Raw genomic sequence first — 22137 nt, forward strand, 5'->3', positions numbered from 1 at the left:
GTTTTCATGTACTTACTTGAAATTTAATATGAGTATTATATGAGTAATATGTCATTTGAACCAGGACAAACATTCCATACTGTACACTGTACATTTAATACAGCAAATTAGTTTTATAACTGTATGTTACCGTATTGTGACTTAATCCAAATGCATCAAATAAGATCAAGAGGGCCCCTGCCGTTACATAAGCTATAGTCTAAGTCACTCTTTCAAGACTAAGTCAAACATGATATATTCTGGGAAATCTCTTACTATCAAATCAAATGACAGTACAGCCATAATCACGACTATATCCCCTCTAATCCCCAGCAGTGCTCAGTTAAGTTTAAATAGCAGACAATGTTATCATCCTGGTCAGCTGGTGAGGATCTGAAAAGTCAAGTGTTTCAAGGAGCCCTTGTGTCAAAGGGTTCTTCACAAAATGGGCAATGCAAAAAGTGGAGCCATTTCCAAAGACCTTCTGGAGGAGCTGAAAATGAACACAAAGTACACTGAGGAACAACTTTATGCTTGGTACCAGAAGTTCTTGAAGGAGTGCCCTACTGGTCGCATCAGTCAGGAACAGTTTGAGAATATCTACGCCAGCTTCTTCCCTGATGCAGACCCAAAGGCTTATGCTCAGCACGTCTTCAGAAGCTTTGATTCCAACAGTGATGGGACACTGGACTTCAAAGAATACATAGTGGCTCTGCATCTGACATCCTCGGGGAAGACTGTTCAGAAACTGGAGTGGGCGTTTGCATTGTATGATGTGGACAGGAATGGCACCATTACAAAAAATGAGATGCATGAAATTGTGAAGGTGAATTCAAGATAGTAAATTAGCATTGCAAATGTGGTTTATTCTGTTCATCTGCTATTGTTTACTGTAGTTTGTGTTGATTTTTCTTTGTAGTCAATATTCAACATGATCTCTAAAGAAGACCAGAAAAACCTTCCAGATGACGAGAACACTCCAGAAAAACGAACAGATAAAATTTGGAATTTTTTTGGGAAAAAAGAAAATGGTAAGTCGTTTTAAGTATGCATGACATCATAAATGCATTACCGGTAGATAAAAAAGGAGTATTAAATGACACACCAGCTAAAGCTTGAAAAACTAAATGTTACAAGATGTACAGTATGGAAAAAACATGCAATATTGAATAACCTTTGAATTTTGAAGAGTGCTTTTTCTCTGCATTGTTGTTCAGTATTGTGTGGTTAAAGAAGGTGAAACAGACAGGTTCCAATCCATATGTTTGCCTGTCAGGTAAAATAACAGAGGGAGAGTTCATTCAAGGAGTAATGGACAATAAGAATATTCTCCGCCTCATTCAGTTTGATGAACCCCAAAAGGTCCAAGAAAGGCTCAAAGAGAAGAAGCAATAACATTTTTAATTAATTCTGACTTTGTGATAGTACTTATCTGTTTGTTTTTTAGTTTGATATGATTATTTTAAATAATTAAATGTGTAAAAATTGTTGTACACTGCTTGAAATTTTTTTTTGTTGACATTTACATTTATGCATTTGGCTGATGCTTTTATCCAAAGCGACTTACAGTGCGCTTATTACAAGGACAATCTCCCCAGAACAACCTGGAGTTAAGTGCCTTGCTCAAGGACACAATGGTGGTGACTGTGATGATCAAACCAGTGACTGTCTGATTAACAGTTATGTGTGTTAGCCCACTACGCCACCACCACTCCTCCTGTTGAGTATATAAAAAAATCAATGAACAACTAACCTTGCACACCTGAGAAGTAATTGATAGGTGCATAGGACACAAGCTGTAGCAAAGTCAATGAAATGGAAATAATAAATTTTGAGTATATTAACAAAGTAAGCAAATATTTCAGCTCAGACAATTAGATTAATTGATTACACTGAATGTGCCATGACATACACATGTAAAAAAAAAATATTTATTACAGTAAACATACAGTAGAGTATAAAACATTAAAAGTAACACAATGTTAAAAATGGTTACATCATCAGGAATGTATTTAATTTTCATTTGCTTTAAGATATGCTGTATATTTAGACACTTTAGTACAGTTAAATACACTGATATAAGCAGTCCATTGGCAAATCAAAAACATTATCACACTGACTTTAATTATTATCGTCATCACCATCCATGTGTTGTGTGTAACCTCATACAATGTAAATAATCCACAACTTTTAATGCTTCACACACATTTGCTCTTAAAAAAGAAAACTCTGTAAGTAACTGTCATGCAATGTGTTTCATTTTAGTATTCTACTTGACTGTTCAGTATGAATTGTAGCAGTATGATTGGTAAAATAAATAAATCAAGGGTCTGTCTCTGTATTTTATTGTTTTTCAGTTTCAGCATGTCTGAAAAGTTGCTGCAAACAATTGAAGTCACATTCTAACTTCCATCAGTTTCCTTCAAACATATGCTCTCTCCCCAAACCCTGCCCTACAAACACGTTACTTAAGCTGATGTCAGCGAACTTATGCATGCAAAATTATTTACAAAAAGTGTTTCTAATTGGCTAAAATATCATGGGCCGCTCCCTCTAATATTTTTTGCTGTTTGAAGAGTGTAGAGCTGTCACAGAGACAGGTGTTGTATCCTGGGACACCTATCTGAGTGATATTTGTCAGATGAAATTGCTTGTGGCACCCTATATTAAAGTAGATTTTCAGTAAATTCATATTTAATTTTCAAAAGATATGGTGAATTCACAAAATAATTTTCAAAGCCTTGATTGTGGAGCTCCCTTTCTGGAAACAATTATATCAGTACAGTATATTATACAAAAAAGGTATCAAAACAAAATGGAAGCTATTTACAGGGATTCAAGTGTAGATATATACATCTTAAATTACATATTTATACAAAAATCAATACAACCAAGCCTTGAAGAATGAACGCTACTTTAAGGTAACAATGTACATTTTTGCAAACTGACTTTTACGTGCCGAATTCTGCTTTTTGTCGGAATTTCCTGGTGATTTGAACAAGTGGCACTAATACAATTGCACATTTTATTTAAAAGATTTGCAATTGTAGTAGTGCAATGGCTGATTATGACTTTATAAACACTTATTTTTCACATTTATTCACACACTATGTTATGATATCGAAAACCTTTTACTATAACGCATCATTTGAAAAACGATACATTTTAAAGCTTGTATTATAGACTCACTCGGAAGTACGTGGTTCAAGCCAAGTCAAGCATGAAAAGCTAACACATGAGACGAGAGTATCATAGAGGCGACTCAATATGAAAAGATGGATGCTTCAGAAAATGTGCATTTAATTTCTCATTTTGCTTTTTGATACTATCAGTTAGACACTATCAGTTAGTGTTGGTTAAGGCTAAGGATGTCTGTTTTTTGTCTACCTCTCATTTGATTTTAGATCACTATTGGTAGGTTTAGGTCAGGGTGGTACATTTTACATATTAAAATCTTCATCTAAAATCCACCTTAAAAATCTAATCTGATTAGGACACCATTTCACTCGCATTTGGTGCCCCCTGCTGGACATTTCACTGGGAAACTGCACCAAAATGTGTAATAATAAGGCAAGTAATTTTGTTTGCAAAATGTTGCCACGGTCACGTAATGTTCATGAGACCAGGCTGAATCAATTCCAAGCAGGTGAGCTCAATCTTAGAACTCACTCTCCTCTATGATCTCCTCCATTGTCTCCCCTAATGTCATTTCCCCGTCACTGCTGGAGAGACTCTTCCTCATGTAAAATTCCAGGCCTTTGCTCCGCCCACATGTCACATCTTCTGCTGATTGGACAGTCACTTGGAATGCATGTTCCTGAGTGGGGACGTGGTTTCCTTCCTCATTGGATTCACTTTGTTCCGTCGCTTGTCTGGGGTTCTTTTGTGAGCACTTCCACAAATATTTGGGGTGTATGTCTGCAAAGCAGTTGTGCACCTCAAAGTGGTTTTCAACTAGAAACAACTGCCACCTCTTCTTCAGCTCCGCCTGGACCTTGAGGACAAGTTTCAAAGTTTGATTTTTGAAGGGATAGTTCACCCTAAAATTTTAATTCTGCCACCATTTACTCACTTTTGTGTCAATTTATATTACTTTCTCTCATTCTCTCAATATTACTCATTCATTCATGCATTGTATGGGCCAAAATAGCTGAGAAATTCCTCAAAAAATCTGAGTGAGTAAATTATGAGAGAATTTTCATTTTTGGGTGAAATATTCCTTTCATTATATCACTGAAAATACTGAGCACCAGAAACTTACCTCTCCATTAGCAAAGCAGTACAGCACTGCAACTAATAGACCCTGTTGAACAATAAAACTGATGGTTGGAGGCTTTAGGTAGGAAAAATTACAAGGTGACAAGGAAAAACAAGCAGTTTTCTCACATGGAAAGAGCTCAGGGTTAGATGGACGAAGTGTCGAGCATAGCGGCTGCTTCCTTCGACCGATTCGTCTATAATTATAGTAAAGACAATCTCATGGACCCCAAGCAGAGGAATCAACACAAGTGTCGCTCTGGCTAAACTGTGAGACAGATACAAATCATGTGAAAGACTCTTAACTGTGTGCAAAAGTACATTAACAGCAATTTTAGGATAACAGCAACTAACCTGTATCTGTAGTCGGTGAACTTCACCTGGTCAGCCTTTAGCTTTGATAGCAAGAGTTTGATGATTTTGAGAAAAATGCAAAAAATTACCTAAAAGAGACATCAACGGGTGAGTACATCATCCTATCAGGTTTGGCCATAAAGTAGCATTTTACTTTTGGTTTTACTTATGATTTTTGTTTGGCACTTTCCATGAATATCTTTCAAAATAAGGTCAGAAAAAACTCTTTAAATCATGTCAGGGATTGTTCACCAAAAGATGAACATTCTGTCCTCATTCATGTATGACATTATTCCTTATGTGGAACACAAAAAGTGATATGAGGCAGAATGACAGCCAGCCACTAGTCACTTTCATTGTTTGGAAAATGATACAATGAAAGTGAATGGTGACTGGTGCCATTAGTCCCTAACATTCAGCCTGTTTGTGTTTTACAGTCACATGGGTTCAGAAGAAAATGAGGGTGAGGAAATAATTGCAGAGATTTCATTTTTTGGGTGAACTGTCCCTTTAAAAATACATAAACTGACGGCCAAAAGTTTGGAATAATAGTAAATGGTCTGCACTTATATAGCGCTTTTTTTAACCTTAGAGGTTACCAAAGTGCTTTACACTGTGTCCCAATCACCCATTCACACACACATTCATACACCAATGGCGGCAGAGCTGCCATGCAAGGCGCTAGCCTGCCATTGGGAGCAACCCCGCCAGGTGAAATGTTTATTTATTTTTTATAAACATAAAAACAAAATTATGTTTGAGTTTAAAATGCATAATGATGTGTAATATGTAAAGCATAATCATTATGTGGGGGAAAATTAGCTTCCTTTTCATCCCTTTTCTCATCAAGAGTCCTTGGGTCGCTTTTTTCAGCACCCCTCAGTGGAGCAGTGCCAACCAATGCTGACACAATATATTGACATGTGCAAAATACATTTTTGATATTTTGGCCTGAGGGGCACAAAGAGAATCCCAAGCATGTGCAGTCGGGTCTCTTGACATAGTCACGTTCGCTCTCACCATCGTCTCATTGGATGACTGACAGTCACTGCTAATAGATTGTAATACTATAGCAATTATGAACACGGACACATGAGCAGGATCTCAGCTGCCCAGTCTGACCCCAAATTCAATAAGATCTCTTCAGCAAAATCCATTTGAGAGGAGAGCTTTGGTGGAGAAACTAAAAGAGCTTGGCCCAGATCAACTTGACATCAACAGCAAATAACAGGCTAGCGAAAAGAGAAAAACGTACACATGATGCTTCTCCCATATTTGGTGCAACAGAAAGGCTTGGCTAGCAGGATGTATTCATCCAAATGCCTTATTTGCTTTCCATGTCTACTTTTTAAAACCATGGGGACAGATGGAACATGTACTGTTTTAGGATTAAGGGACCTAAAATATTTATCAGAGAGGATGAAGAAACATCTTCGTTTGTGAGTCTACAAGAGCACATATGGTAATAAAGCACAATGAAGATGTGAATAAGAATTGGCACATTTTAAGCATTCCTGACTTCAATAATAGGGTCATTGAGAAGTTTGCCAATCAGAAGGACAGAAGGGCAAAATTTCTGTACAAATGTGTATGTCTCTCTCTCTCACACACACACACACACACACACACACACACACACACACACACACACACACACACACATTTGTAAAAGTGTAATTTGTTTAATATTGGCATTAAATAATATAAAGTTTAAAAGAGAATTCAGTGTATTACGCAATTTACATCTGGACTTGGATTTACTGATAAATCCATCTGCCTCCATAACAAATGTGCACGTGTGCAAAACGTTTTCCCTTGTGCGCATTGGCTCAGAGCCCCACCTGAAAATCTGAGCACCAGCAGCCACTGCTTAACATTGTCTTTGTGTTTGTTTTTGAGTTACCACAGTATGCAATAGACTGGCATATCTTAATATCAATATTAGGTAAAATATGGCCAAACAGAAACAGCTTTCTTTAGAAACTCATCAGTCAATCATTGTTTTGAAAATTGAAGGCTATACAATGCTTGAAATTGCCAAAAAACTGAAGATTTCATAGAAAGGTGTGCACTACAGTCTTAAAAGTAAAAGGACAACTGGCTCTAACAAGGACAGAAAGAGATGTGGAAGGCCAGATGAACTAAACAAGAGGATAAGTACATCAGAGTCACTAGTTTGAGAAATAGACACCTCACATGTCCTCAGCTGACAGCTTCATTGATTTCTAACCGCTCAACACCAGTTTTATGTACAACAGTAAAGAGAAGACTCAGGAGTGCAGGTCTTATGGGAAGAATGGCAAAGAAAAAGCTACTTTTGAAACAGAAAAACAAAAATAAAAGGTTAAAGTGAGCAAAGAGTCACAGATATTGGACAACAGATAATTGGAAAAGAGTGTTACGGATCTTAAACCCATTAAGCTTTTGTGGGATCAGCTAGACTGTAAGGTGTGTGAGAAGTGCCCGACAAGACAGTCATATCTATGGTAAGTGCTACAGGAAGTGTGGGGTAAAATGTCACCTGAGAATCTGGACAAAGTGACAGCTAGAATGGCAAGGATCTGCAAATCTGTCATTGCTGCACGTCGAGGATTTTTTTAATGAGAACTCTTTGAAGTAGTTCTGAATATTTGTTTTCAAATTGTAATAATAATTGTTCATGTTATTAATGTCCTGACTATACTATACATTGTGATCTGGTGAATGCCACTTTGGTGAATAAAAGTGCCAATTTCTTTCCATAAGAGCAAAATCTGTATATTATTCCAAACTTTTGGACGCCAATGTATATCTCTTTTTTTCAGCAAATGATCAGCAAAGAAATGAAGAAGCTAAAGAAAATTTTAATCAAACCTCAGATAAAACTAACTATTACTGTCAATTATATCTGTCAATACAGTTTAAATCCCTGAAATCTAGCTATTGATAAACATATATTTCCCCTAAAATAAAGAACAAACATAATTTGGTTTATATTTTGATTGCATGGTTGGACAGCTGAGCTTGAAAAATGCTATCAACATGTGGGACGCAGCTAAACATTACATAGTTGGTCATACACATTAACAGTTAATTAATAACAGTTAATAATTAATTTAATTGTTATTTATTTGTAAATTGAATCAATTAAATAATTATCAGTTTCATGACAATATTATGATATTGTTGTATCATTTTAATTACTGGATACAATCAAGAAGATCATGAACAGTTAGGTGGTACAAGCACAACGGCCAAACTGCTGTATCTACTTATCATGCAATGTTAATTTTATGTAAGCAAATCTAATGTTCTCCTTCCATAGTTTTTATACTAGATATGTATTTCACCAAGAGAAAACACCTGCAGGAGGAAAGTGAATTATTTCAAATAATATGAAAATAATAAGGCAGCATACTCACAATCACTGATAATGTTATTGGACCTCTGATTATCCACCAGATCCATCTGATTTTATTCGACCAACAGCTTTAGAAAAAGGAGATCTTGTTATGAATCAATATTTAACAAAAATGAATGACATTAACAAAACTGTTTTTCTTACCTGAAGCATGCACAGTAGATATAATGCACTATAAAGGTATTCTTAAAGGAATAATCTGGTTTCAATACAATCAGCAGCATTTGTTGCATAATATTGATTACCACAAAAAAAAAAATTTTTTGAATCGTCCTTCGATTTAGTAAACCTAAAGTTATACCCATTAACAGAATTACAGGGTTTCATTGTCATGGCTACGAAGTTGTCATACTGGAGATGACTTATTAACAGACAGGGTTAATAAGCGATTTAATCAGACTAAAATCCTGTTAATTTGTGTAATGTTTACATCTTGAGGCTGTACTTTTGAAACAATCTGCATTTCAGTGTTTGTGGACTGGCCCCATTCACTTCCATTGTAAGTACTTTACAGTACCTGTGATTTTTGCTTCTTCTTTTTTTTTTTTTTTTTTTTATAAATGAGGGACGTTATGACACAAATGCTGTTAATTGAGCTTAACTTGAATTAAACCTGAAATATTCCTCTATATTTGCATTTCATAATGGATGTTAATAAATGTTCTCATGAACAATTGTAACCACTATTATAAACCATTATAACAATTACCTATTCATTGTTATCATTTTAAATAGTATAATACATTAAATCACATCATCAATGCCCACTTTCATGGATTATATCATGTTTTATAAATAATACATGATGCTCTTATGGTATAACCATGAATAAACGGTATTATAACTAACTGTGGTTAAAATCTTTAAAAACATGTAATGCATAGAGAATGTGGTTATAATGCAATATACATCCAGGTCTCAAGTAAAGTGTTACCTAAAAAACACCATAAAAATACCTCTTTACTCACACAAATAATGTATATTATTACATGCAATCATTAAAGTAAAGTCAAAAGAGAACTTACCCTTCATTTTCATACAAAGCTTTGACTACTGTCCATGGAATCACAAATAATAATGGAGTGCCTGGATGATGTTTATAAATAGGATTGGAAGTGTATGAGTTTTTGAATTAACAGAACAATATGGAGAGATTTTCATCAAATAGTTTATGTAATAAGAACAGGTCTCACCCCATCCAATAATCATGTATCTCTTCAGAAGTCTAGTCCTGGCCAGCACTGCAGTAAACAGAAGAGTGTGCAGGAATATTGCCTCCACCAAAAGCCAGAAGTAATTACACCCCACAAAATATTCCATGGACACTTTTGAGGCCTTGCAGATCAAAGAAATCTGAAAGAGGATTAATTTGCATTTATTTATTTATTTTTAATAACAATTGCAGTGGCGAATTATCATGGTCAGCAAAGCTTTCTCTGCTGGCCTAACTTGCCAAATAAATACATATTTTTCATCCTTTCATTCTCAATCACCTTTTTGCCTATGTATTTTTAATCGCTTTCCACTCATAATTAATCTACAAGCAAATAGAAAAAAAAAGTTTATCCTGTCAGAATTGATTCCTTGATGCTTACAAACAAAGCGTCACAACTGTTTCAAAATGGCACGCCCGAAGCAGCATGTGAGTTTAAACTCTACCCCGTCAGGCCTTCAGAAATTCCACAGAATTCATCAACAGTGCAAATGAATGAGCAACTAAAGTCAGATTCATCAACCAATCTGGAGGACTGATTTTCACTTCAAGTAAATTGGTAAGTGACTTTTGCATTGTAAAAGGAACATCAGGAGTTTTCTAAGTGTAAATTAGGCTGCTTGAGCATTCAGTGTCGGATCAAGTTTTGAAAAGTAGTGCTGCGTTCCATTCAACTCGGAAAGTTGGATTTTACAACTTCCAGCTAGGAAAAGTGCAACAGAATGCATCTTGAAGTCAGAACTTTTACTTGTAGGCTCGTGCAGAAATTTTCAACTCCGATTTCACCGAGATGCAAATGCATGATGTCACACAAACATGTCGACACTCAGAGAGATACACAAAGTAAAGAGATAAACATTCACTTTATTAAGTAATATCAATAAATGAGTTTGTTTCCACATTACATGGTATTAAAGATTGTTTAACAAACTCCTGCAGAAACAGGTGTATAAAACATTATAATCTCTTTTGATAATTGTACAACTGAAGCACAAATGGTAGTGCTACAGCATTGTTTATTGGGTTGCTAGGACACATCTCGAATGAGTGTAAAACCCCTGCTAAGCTAACGGGAGTGTTGCAGTTCCAAATATCGGGGAATGGAATGCATTTATGTTCGGAGATATTAAAGGGTAACTAAACCCCTGCTCAGAGTCTGACTCCACCCACTAGCAATATTTGAAAAATGCTTGAAAAGTGGTCAGACCCCAGCGGGGATAGAGGGGACGAACCGAGGGCGGGGCTGAGCGGGGGGGGGCGTGCACCTGAGACCCGTAGTGACAGATTAATTGACAGCTGCTGTCAGACTCTAAAATGGAGAGTGACTGGAGTGACGCAAGTAGCTTTGCCACGGAGCGGTCTTTTGAAGTCGAGGACCTTTCTCCCCCACCTTCACCTGAAGTGGAGGAGGGTGAATTGTCTGTGGACACAGGGCCGGAGCCATATCAATTCGAGCTGCTGGCTCAAACTGCGGTTTTAACTCCCTGTTGAGCATCCGAGAGCGCATTCACCTTCACTCGCGTGCAGGAAAAACAAACGAAACGCTGTTCAGTGATGTTTATCCTTTTAGCAGGATTTTTATTTAGCAAGCTTCACTTGAACATAACATCAGTTAGCTGTTCTCTCAACTTAGAAGAATGTGACGTAAAGCGTAACGTCATTATGTACAAAACCGTATACCTCCAAATAAAAGTATACAGTCAATACCGTAATATAATGTATAAGGGTGCAATACGCTTAACACTCCCGCATCGCGAACGCGCGTTTGTCGACCCCAGAGGATTAACTTTAGCCTAACCATAAATTGTGATTCAAATATATATGATCACTCACCTCAAGACGCCGCTGAGGTGGTGGAGTCCATGCAGGAGGAGCAGCGTTTGGCACTGCGTCGCTTTTCAGCGCAAGCTGTTTGGAGAAGCCCATTTCCACCTCCATTGCGTTGGAGAAGCAATCTCGCGTAAAATGCAGTTTGCACACTCCTCCAGCTCTAGGCGGGAACTCGCGGTCTTCCAGAACAAGGACGTGCAACCTCTGGCGCCTAATTTCCAAGTCTATATGGAAAGCAATACAGTCCAGCAGTGCTGTTGCAACCAGAAACACTACACCTACGTACCATCCTGACCACTGTACTAAATACAGATAATCTGCGCTAACTTGAAGCTATCCTAAATGACGCAATACTATGCTACTAAATAACTATGCTTCTAACAATACTACACTAACAAATATGCTAATTAACTACCTAGGCTACACGAAATAATCTAAATAACTATATAAATTCTATGCTAAATAGCTGCTAAAATACTCTATCCTGATCGTTTTCAATACTCGCAATTCCAACTCCTGACTCGCTACAGTGGTTTTGACGAAACAAGATGGTTTTTATACTGCCATGGGCGTGGTAGCTCGTACCAAGGGCGTGGTGAGTTGGAACCTGCTTACGTCAGCTGTCACCACTTACGTCACGAAGTACCGCAAACAGCCAATAGGAAAATTCAACTGCAGTAGCCACCGTTCAACCTGAAGAGGGCAGCACTCAGATGTTTTTACACCATATATTGTAGAATTAAAACACTTTATACACAAATGTCAAAAAAATTACTTGAATCAATGACCAGTACTAATAAAGCCCCATTCTTACAGATCATTAACTAAAAAAAGTTGGTTTAGGGTTTAGTTACCCTTTAAGTAGGAATATCCCACATCCAACTTGAATGGAACGTAGCATAACCGTGCACCCTGACAAAACTAAATTTACTGCAAGCAACATTTAAATCGCAAATATTATTCGATACATTTTTCAAGGTATTATAAACCTACGGAAGAGGATTAGGGCCAAGCAATAATAAAAAAAAATAAAGCCATCTCGAGATTAAAGTCATTATAATGCGAGATTAAACTCGTTAAATTTCGAGAAAAAAGTCGAAATACAATCTTGAGAATAAACTCATTAAATATCGAGAATAAAGTCGTGTTTCGAGAAAAAACTCGTTAAGTTTAATCTCGAATTATAATGACTTTAATCTCGAGATGGTTTTATTTTTTTATTATTGCTTGGCCCTAATCCTCTTCCGTATAAACATCCTTGGTAGATTCATATGAAAAATTTAGATTTTTGACGTTCATGTCACAAAACAGTCCTGCTGCTTTAGGCTTGCATTAACTCATTTATTTGAGTTCTAATTGGCCTACACAAAATGTTTATGACAATGTTTGTTTTAATAGTTCCATAAGTTGAACATTTTTATATTCCACCTATTAGGGAATAAATAGGCATAGCCTACTTGTTTAAAAATAGTAATGCAATTATTTGTCACAAAATGTGTCTTGGACTAATGAACTTGTGTTGTGTGACTGTAGAATTTATTTTCATTGCAATTCAGTAAATTTCACTTCCTGTCATTCCAATACAAATTCAATGTCCTGTGGGGTGTGGCCAATTCAATTCAAAATCCAACTCATGCATTAAAATTGAGTTAATTTGGAACATCTTAATTTTGCACAACCCTGCAACATGGAAAGAGACTAATTATACATGTAAAGATGTGATTCCTTGATATAATTACACAAAAAGAAATATAAATGAATGACTCTGTACCACAGAGTTTGTGTAGCTGTTCCATCCAATTTCGTCACTGGGTAGGTTAGAATACATAATCTGTAGTACGATTTCTTTGGTAATTACTGCCGTTGCTCTAAATATGAATGATACAAAGAGATTCATGTGGATATAGTTCCTGGTACAGTGAAGCTTCCTGGAACAACAGGTAAAAAATTATTCATTACTCGGTTAGTGGCAAGTACATTTAATGTGATAGAGAACATTGTTACATGTACGACACACATGCCGAATAGAAGTGATTAATCAGAAAATGCCTACATTCCAAATCTGTCAACAGCTTGTCATCTACATGACTGATGGTGCAGACATTTTTTGCATGTAGTATTGATAGATTCTTATGGGGATCGTTCGCCCAAAAATGACAATTCTGCCCTACTCATTTTCTTGTCATTCCAAACCCATAGGACTGTTTTTCATCTGAGGATAGCAAGGAGTAATTTTGAAGAATGTTGACACTTTTTTTTTTTTTTTTTTGTACAACATGAGGAGAGTAAATGACTGAATATTCATTTTTGAGTGAGCTATCCCTTTAAAATATTAAACAAAAAAGGGCCATGACCCTGTAGGACTCCACTCACCTCAGGAGACTCATTATAAGAACAGCCAAGGAAAGGGAAGAAAAAGACAGCGAATATCCTACTATGGACAGGACCCTCAACACAGACTGCCGGAATACTTCGTCTTCCTGTGTATGCAGGATACCAATTAAAAAAATATGATCATGATGGAGGCCATAGTTTAATTTATGGTAACAGTATTCACCTCGGACTTGAAAAAATGAGGGTGTTCACACTCAGACTGATTTCTCCATTCATTGTTGGAGTTCTCCTCGGTTTTCCAGGTCCCATTCATTGTGCATTCCTTGTACACATTTCCAGGAGCACCTGAAATGACAAGTAATAAAATAAAATAATTGGTGATTCTAATTAGACAATAATAATTTCAAATGCTTTTGAATTACATTCGGAATTGTATTTATTGCCATTTTCAAAACAAATCATTTGTATGACCAAGAATCAATATGAACGTAATTGGTTATAATCAGGTCACATGGCTTATTCTGACTAGTGAAAGAAATGTTTGTGATTCTCTACATTCACTGGATCATGGTTACAAGAGTAGCTCTCCTCTATAAAGGTTGAAAAATAAAACCAGACTACAACATTATTCAACTCAGTACCTCTTTCACTGTAAGAGTAAAAAGTGCTGTATAATTAAAAAAGAAGAAATGACTGACCTTCTCTGATCCATGGTAAATAGGGAGGACAAGGTACAGATACTATCCCAGGAGATGAATGTGGCCAACAGGCAAAAACGTCAAATGATCCATTGCAGAATATTCCTGTGGGAGAATTTGTCCAAGGAATAAGTATGATGACTTTAAGTTTATTTACTGACTGAACTATTTATTTTACGAACCAGTTCCAGTAGGGAGAGTGGCTTTCAGAGTTCGGGTACAGTTCTCCTGATATTCAGCATGTTTATAAATCAGCTCATCCAGCACGGAGCTCATGACCTTTACAAACACCATAAAAACATTGAAATGCTGCTGATGTGTGGATTATGAGATAATTCTACTTTATTTTCTTAATATACTGTCAGGAATGAGATGCAGATGCAGAGCATTTTAAAACATTTTTCAAACACAAGATGGCAGCATTTATAAAAGAGTTCCCCAAAAGGACAGGCTCTATGTTGTTCTCTTAAACATGCAGCCGTTTCCTCCCTTTTCAGCAATAACTTACCAAGCTAATGGTCACTGATATTTATACATATTTGAAATATTTATTTGCATTTTTTCTGTTTGAATTAGCAGTTCCTGCATGTTTTTTTTGTTATTTTTTTTTTTTCAGTTTAGTACAAGACAATTGCTTGGAATGTGTTTGCTTACATAAGAATGGCCTTTCTTTAACCAAATGTACTGTTACAGATACTCGCCCTCTGTGTAATCTGTTTGATATTGATGCTTCTGTGCTAATTAAGTGCAAATTCCATAGGACTTGAAGAATTAAAACACTAAATATACCATGGTTTTACTATAAAAGCACTACAGTAAGTATGGTATTTTGATGGAAATATTCATACTAAATAATCTGTAATGGGAGATCCCATTTTATTGGCGTTTACTGTATTTATAGTTTCTAAATGTGTTAAAGCTACTAAACAAAATATGTTTGTTTTACGTAAATCAGTTACAGTGATCTTACCATGGTAACGTGGAGTTGTCACTTAATAAAAATACCCGTACCACAGAGATAAAGAACTGTACATTTTCAAAGGGGCTGTGATACCACATTTAAAAAAAATCAATAAATAAATTAGTTGTTTAATCACTCCTGTGCGCTGTTCATCTTTTTTCTTTTTGACTCTTTGAAACCTTCTGAATTCATACTTTTATTGAGATAATGCAGTGCATCAGAAATGTCATAATCACATCATAAATATTTGGGGATGAGCTCAGGGTTATGTTAATCCAATGCACATTATGGAGTATATTTTGCAATGTTGCTATCTTTTCTCTGCGCAATATGTCAAAAGATTAATTTTAGCCTGGTAAATTTACAGTGTATGTAGAATTATATGAGGGCTGAAACAACAACATATGGTCAGAGATATTAGTCTGTTGTTGTACTCATTTAAATACACTATGCTTTAAATACCTACTGCTTACTGCAAACGTTTTTATGATGCTATTGACAACATTGATTTGGATGTTCCCTTAACTCTGGGCACTTTCAGCTCTGCGGAATTCTAGAAAGCAAAGTCTGGTAAAAAAAAATTTCACTATAGTTTATTTAATTTGTCTACTGACAATGTCCATCGGTGTATGTAGCCTACGTGGATCTCAGGCGATCAGGAGATTTATGTCATTTATGTTATGAACATTCCACCACATCTCAAATTCTGTATTGTGTCAAATAGAATTCCGTGTTGGAAATGACAGCCATTTTGTATACATACAAATTTTGGTTTTTTTAAGAAACATTGAAAAAAAAATAATAATAATATTCTGAATACACACCATACAATGATATTTTCACACTTTGTGCATAATTTGGCAAAATATCTGCTTGAAATTGACGAGCATTAAAAATATGCTGCGAAATTCATATTGAAATTTCTATTTTCTTCAAACATCCCTCATATATCATCTCAATCGTGCTCTTCAATTACACGTTTGTTGACTTGATTAACAAGTACAGTAACTTTTGGGGAAAAAAAAAATGGTTTATGTTCTTCACTCTTAGTTTAGTTTTTACTTAAAAACGTAATAATTTAACATTTAGTAATTCAAGTTTAATATTGAAAGTCAGAGTTTTGGGATTTGGATAATACAGTAATCTTAATACATTAAAGGCATTTGATTATTATCAAAAATAAATGATGAAGGCATGTTAAAAAAAAACTCAGTCAGTTTTAATGTGACCTTCGTATAACAAAAAAGCTTTGTTTAAATAAAAAAAATAAAAAACAAAAAATCAACCCCATGGGAAATGAAAGTGCTCGAAGTTGAAGAAATGCCCATTTGCTATATGATGTTTGAAAACAGATGCTCTCAAAAAAAAAAGAAAAATGTGTTTGTTTTTGACAATTGTATTTTTATCCTTCAAAGACATTAGAAACTAAATGTATTGTATTATTTTGTTTAAATCGTTTATTTAAAAACAGAATTATTATTAACTCAACAGCAAATTTTATTTATGAAGTAAAAAATCTGCTATTTATTATATCAACCTTTATTTATATATATATATATATATATATATATATATATATATATATATATATATATATATATATATTTGAAAATAAGCACAATCCGGACTGCCTTGAGTTCTATGTTCAAAGGTCTTTGACTCTTACCTGTGTTGTGTAGATTACCATAAAGAGACCACAATGTAGAATTCCTTTGTCCGCCAGCCTTCTCCCTGGCCAGGGTGCAAGCATCGTGAGCATGGCTCAGTGTTCACCTGCCTGCGAGGTGAAAAGAGCTCCACGGCTTCATGCTACATCCCCTAGGCCACCTAATCCACTGTCATTCATAGTGGTTTCCAGGCCTCACGCTCAATTTCCTGTTTATCATACAATGTGGATGGTCTGGACGTGGATGACCTCCAGAAGAACTCTGGTGATGTTGGTGAGACAGGGACCCTCAGATCAATGGGAGTTCCCAGACTCCGTTCTTTCTGGTTGCCTAATCTTCAAATGAGGAAGTGTTGTTTCACTCACTCCTGCCTCACTCCTGTCCCTCCCCACCCAATCATGATAAGGCAAGATATCTTCAGGCATGGAACTTTGTAGATATGGAGGCTACACGCTTTCAAAAAAGAAAGAAAATGAAAATCACTGTTTACCTTTACCTGAGTTTTTTAAATCAATATTTACAGCCATAGATTATTAGATTATTACTAAATCAAAATTGTTCCATGATGGTAATTAATAATTATAATAGTTAACGATTACAATAATTTCTAAAGTCACTAACAGAAAAAGAAGAATAAAAAAGGTCTGCAGTTCTAGCAGAACCATCTATTTTACTTACATCAAATAGTGGGTATTTCTTAAACATCAGGCACTTTTATGTCTTAGGGGTTGATTTTTATTCAAACAAACAGGTTTAGACATTTAAGAGTTATTAGTAGGGTTATTACTTTAATAATTGTATTATTATTATTTTATTATTATTATAATCAGTAGTAGTGGTATATTAATCTATCTATCTATCTAATACATTTGTGTTATTCATATAATAGTAAATAATAATAATAGTAATGTGGGAAAAAAAGGAATAATTTCCTTAAAAAAAAATCACAAATGGGATTGCATAGATTTCCCAATTGCTTCTCCAAGACAACAAAGGAAGACTTTCACTTTCAAGATACCAGACCAAATGACCTGAGCTGTGCTGTCCACATTTTTTTTTAGTTTTCAAAACAAAAATTCAAAAATTGTCTAATTTGTTTCTATGTTTTGTTTCTCTTCAATATCTTAAAGATATAGATCTGGGACAATGTTGATCCTTCAATGAAACATAACTGAGAACACTATTAATTATTGTGAGCCATGAAAGAGCAACCTCTGAGCAATTCAATTATTAATTTTTGTGGATGGTAACATGGCTTTGTTGCAGCCTGCGAACTGCAAAATGGAAGACAAAAGAACAAATGATTTTAAACAATGAAGCTTTAACAAACAAATGTTCAAAATCAAAGCTGGAGGATTCAGGTGGCAATTGCTTTATCTCATATTGCTGTAAGTTATATTTCAATAAACAAATGATATGAGTCACCCATTATCTGTAAACCCTGTGGATAAATCCTCAAATTAAATGTCATAATCTCTTAGAAAAAAACTAACTTGCTAAACAGTTTTGTACACATGCATGTTTTCTGTGCTTTGATTAAGTTCAGTGAAAGTGAAGTGAACTGGAATCAAACACAAACTGATATTTAGTTGAATTTGCAACCACTATAGACTGTTTATGGGGTAACATTATTTCAGTATATGTCATTTTTCTGCCTATACTGTATAAGCAGCCCAGGGGCAATAGTGGCAGAATTCTCAAACTTTGTGTACCAGTAATTTTACAAAAGAACAAACAAAAAACACCAGATGCCACTCTTCTGCATCACTGAAGACAACTGTTTACATGTTATTGTACTGCAGCCTTGGTATAATGAATTTAAACTCACACTTTTGCAATTTCATGAGAGAGACAACAAATATTAGTACTTCACTAGTTAGGCTAATTAACTGCCATAATGTATAATTACAAGCTTTTAACATAGAGTGCTTATAAGACTTTAATGTCCTTCATTCAGGAAGGCACTTATGATGCATTAACTATATGGAAATGAATTGACTGTCATGAGTGTCTGCTGCAATAAAACAACTTTTATGGATTTTATCCACTCAGACAAACACCAAATACCTTTTCACATGCCGGTGATAAAACTCTAAAGGCATGCACATTACACAGGTATTAAAATATCAGCACCTTCCACTACTGCCATGCCTAATTGAAATCTCTATAGAAGAGAAAGGAAGATGTTCCTTTGGAATAAAGTATGCTATTTTAAGTTGATGTGTGACCAGCAGATGAAAGGCATAAGGACGCAGCTGGAACAGTCAAACATCAACCAGTGAATAAATTGGGTGTTTAACATTTATTACAACAATTTAACTGGGTGTACTTGCTTTAATGACAACTGCACATTTATTTTAACACTTTATACTGTGAAGAAAATAAACTGAACCACAAAAATGTAAAACTTTACATTTTAAAAGGTCAAATCATAAGAGGTGCCAACATTGCCACTTTGATTTTAATTATTTATGAAGAAAATGGTGTTGAAACTCTGAAAACTAATTTATTACAATTATTATGACAAGTTAATTGGGTGGAAACAACAATGTCATTCTAAAAATGATAAAAGCATATTTAGAGTGCAGTAAAATGTAGAGTTTACTGTTACTTTCTAATATAAAGAAAAAAGAAAGAAGAATACTTACATGTATTGCGAGGAATCATGTGGAGAAGACTGTTGACACTTTCTGAAACATATTTTAATCCTGTACACCACACGCCTGTGATTTATAAGCAGATTTTATTAAAAGATTCAAATGATCCCTGTTAATTTTCCATTGTCCTTTTATGTGAACTGAATAGACAGTTATTGAACTAAGATCTGCTCATTGGATTCTTTGATAATGCAATTTTCTCCAAGAAAAGAATTTGCATTCAAAACTCTTATGTTACAGTACTCTTAGGAAAGTGTTTGTCAGTGGGTATGAAAATGAATCACAAGCGCTGTACAATGCCCAGGCAGTGTTCTTCCATTTGATACTGCAGTATGTGTCCTGGAGATGTAAACAAAATAGGCAAAGAACTTATGCAGTCTGACAGTCTGAAGCTTAAGTGAATTCTCATGATCTCTCTTGCAAGGTCAAGATGAGAGGCAGATATACAAAAAAGAAGAAATGATAACAAATTTGCAGAAACATGCAAACTTAGTGTTACACCATCAATGCCTGCAATACCCTTGTTTAAAGGAACAGTTCACCTAAAAAATGTAATAAAAACTTCTGTCATAATTGACTTACTCTCATGTCGTTCCAAATCTGGAACTCTTTATTTTTTTGACTGTATGACTATTTATTTTTATGGGAATGTTAATATTGTGGTCCATCTTGTCAATCCAATTCTAGTGGGGTGCACAATTTAAAGCTTAAAAAAGGACCCAAAAGAATCATAAAATTCTTCCCAACTTGTGCATCATATTCAGAAGTCTTCTGAAGGCTTCCAGGTTGAAGGCAGTTTGTTTAGTGGGAAGCAACCGGAAAATAAATATTTTACTGAAAATCTTGATGTCTGTTGTGCATTTATGAGAGCTATTGTTCACAGTGGAAGAACTTGCATTGTTTAACAACACTAAAACTCTCTCTTTGTGTTTTGCCTAAGAAAGTCTTACAGGTTTGTAATAATCTATCTATCTATCTATCTATCTATCTATCTATCTATCTATCTATCTATCTATCTATCTATCTATATATATATATATATATATATATATATATATATATATATATATATATATATATATATATATATATATATATATATATATATATATATAATAGGTCAGTGGAAAATTAACAATCTAATTTCATTAAAATTACTTGCAAGTCACAGTATTTTATATGAAAAAAAGGGTTGCTAGAGAGGTCAGTAAGCATGTGCAACAGCACAGCTTTGAGTCATAAATCTTTTGTGCTGGATTCCAAACGACCCAAATGATCTTCAGTCATTTTTTTTTTTTTTTCAGTTTTTTTTCTATGCTAATTTTTTCGCCATCAGGATATGACCACGGCAGCTTTGCATGAAGTGTGATTGTGAGTACATTTACAGCAACATGCTCAGTGCTGCTCTCAAGGACATTACAAAGATAAATGACTACATTAGCACTGTGTGAAGACGTATGTAAACAGTGTGCACTGAGCATGCTAACAACGACCCAAACATTGAAACTGACAACTGGTTTGTTGATACATTTAGACTTAACCACAATTTTATGCGAATAAAAATATCACTGGTGGATCACCCAACCAACGAGATTGCTGGGTAAAATTTTCATATAGGTAAATGTTTTGTATTCAAACGAAAAACCACTGACAACAAAAGCATGTTTACCTAGCATGTTAACATTTCTCATATTCTTTGCATTGTGCCCCAAAAGACCCCTTACCTGTGGTAAAATAACTGTAATGCACAACCTCTTCCAGCTTACTGCTTGATGATCCAAAAAAAAAAAGAAAGAAATCCTGAAAATCCTGAAACTTTTTGCACAGGTCCTGGGGTAGGAGTTACTTTACAGGAGAAAGTTATTGCCAGCCAACCAGTTAAAGTCCATGGGTATGATAGCATTCAGCTACACAGTAAAGAAGCTATTAAGAATGGGAATTTAGAAGAGCTGAGAAGACATGTTGAGAGATGTTTTTGCCATATTTGTAAAGCTTTTTATGGTGACCCTTACAGAAATTTACTGCAGTTAGTTTTGCTACAATATTGAAATACTGTAGCTGTGATACTAGGCCTACTCATCCAGTTTCCCACACAACGAAAACAGCTGCTGTTCCCTTGCATTCAAATTACTGCACATGTACTACAGTTCTTCAGACTGTCCATATTTCTAGTTCCTCCATTCCTACAAAGTTGTAGCTGAAAAAAGAAGAAAAAGAAACTGCATATAGCTGTCCTAACTAGTATTAGTTTTGGTTTGAATGCTAGTCCACAACAAGCAACTTTTTTAATAGTTTAACCTGCAAACATTCTGCAAAAACATTTATTGGTGGACATGAAATGTTCAGAGGGGTCTTTGATATTCTAAATGGTGTATGAAAATGACTGTCCATGTATATGCAAGGTTGTAAGCCCTGGAGAAGAAAAAAGTAAACTATGTGTAAATAGTTCAGTACATTTGGAACTCCAAAACTCGAAAGATGCAGCCGTGAGTTGTGAAACTCTTCAAGCTTTATCATCCTTATGTTGCAGCAAGACGATGTTTCACAAATTTGGTAAACACATCACTTTGTTGGGGGGAATCTTTTCAACTCTTGCTTCAAACTGTTTATGACCAGCTGTAAATGGATGAAAGTTTGTTTGGTGCACTGGACAGGTGGTATCTGAAAAATGCAAACACGTTGCCTGCTGGTTACATAAATTGATTGGCCCACACAGTCATTAAAATGCAGTGTGTGTGTGTGTGTGTGTGTGTGTGTGTGTGTGTGTGTGTGTGTGTGTGTGTGTGT

At 35.2% G+C, this 22137-nt stretch overlaps 2 protein-coding genes across 2 annotated transcripts; one reads left to right on the top strand and one right to left on the bottom strand.

Moving 5' to 3' along the window:
* The first annotated feature begins 424 nt into the window (after nt 1-424).
* rcvrnb (recoverin b) lies at nt 425-1374 on the top strand. The gene is made up of 3 exons (XM_052113171.1): nt 425-805; nt 899-1010; nt 1256-1374. Exons 1-3 carry the CDS (start codon nt 425-427, stop codon nt 1372-1374), a joined length of 612 nt encoding a protein of 203 aa, XP_051969131.1.
* A 568-nt stretch (nt 1375-1942) lies between these two features.
* Nucleotides 1943-16821, bottom strand: LOC127633816 (glucagon-like peptide 2 receptor). The gene is made up of 13 exons (XM_052113143.1): nt 16693-16821; nt 14248-14344; nt 14066-14170; nt 13591-13712; nt 13407-13513; nt 12805-12961; nt 9184-9343; nt 9016-9076; nt 7992-8058; nt 4591-4679; nt 4366-4504; nt 4241-4282; nt 1943-3973 (listed from the first exon to the last, which is right to left on the bottom strand). The coding sequence occupies exons 1-13, from the start codon at nt 16783-16785 to the stop codon at nt 3638-3640; spliced, it is 1575 nt and encodes a 524-aa protein (XP_051969103.1). The 5' UTR covers nt 16786-16821; the 3' UTR covers nt 1943-3637.
* Nucleotides 16822-22137: the final 5316 nt, after the last annotated feature.

The sequence above is a fragment of the Xyrauchen texanus genome, chromosome 40 (assembly GCF_025860055.1).
Source record: "Xyrauchen texanus isolate HMW12.3.18 chromosome 40, RBS_HiC_50CHRs, whole genome shotgun sequence".
Lineage (NCBI taxonomy): Eukaryota > Metazoa > Chordata > Actinopteri > Cypriniformes > Catostomidae > Xyrauchen > Xyrauchen texanus.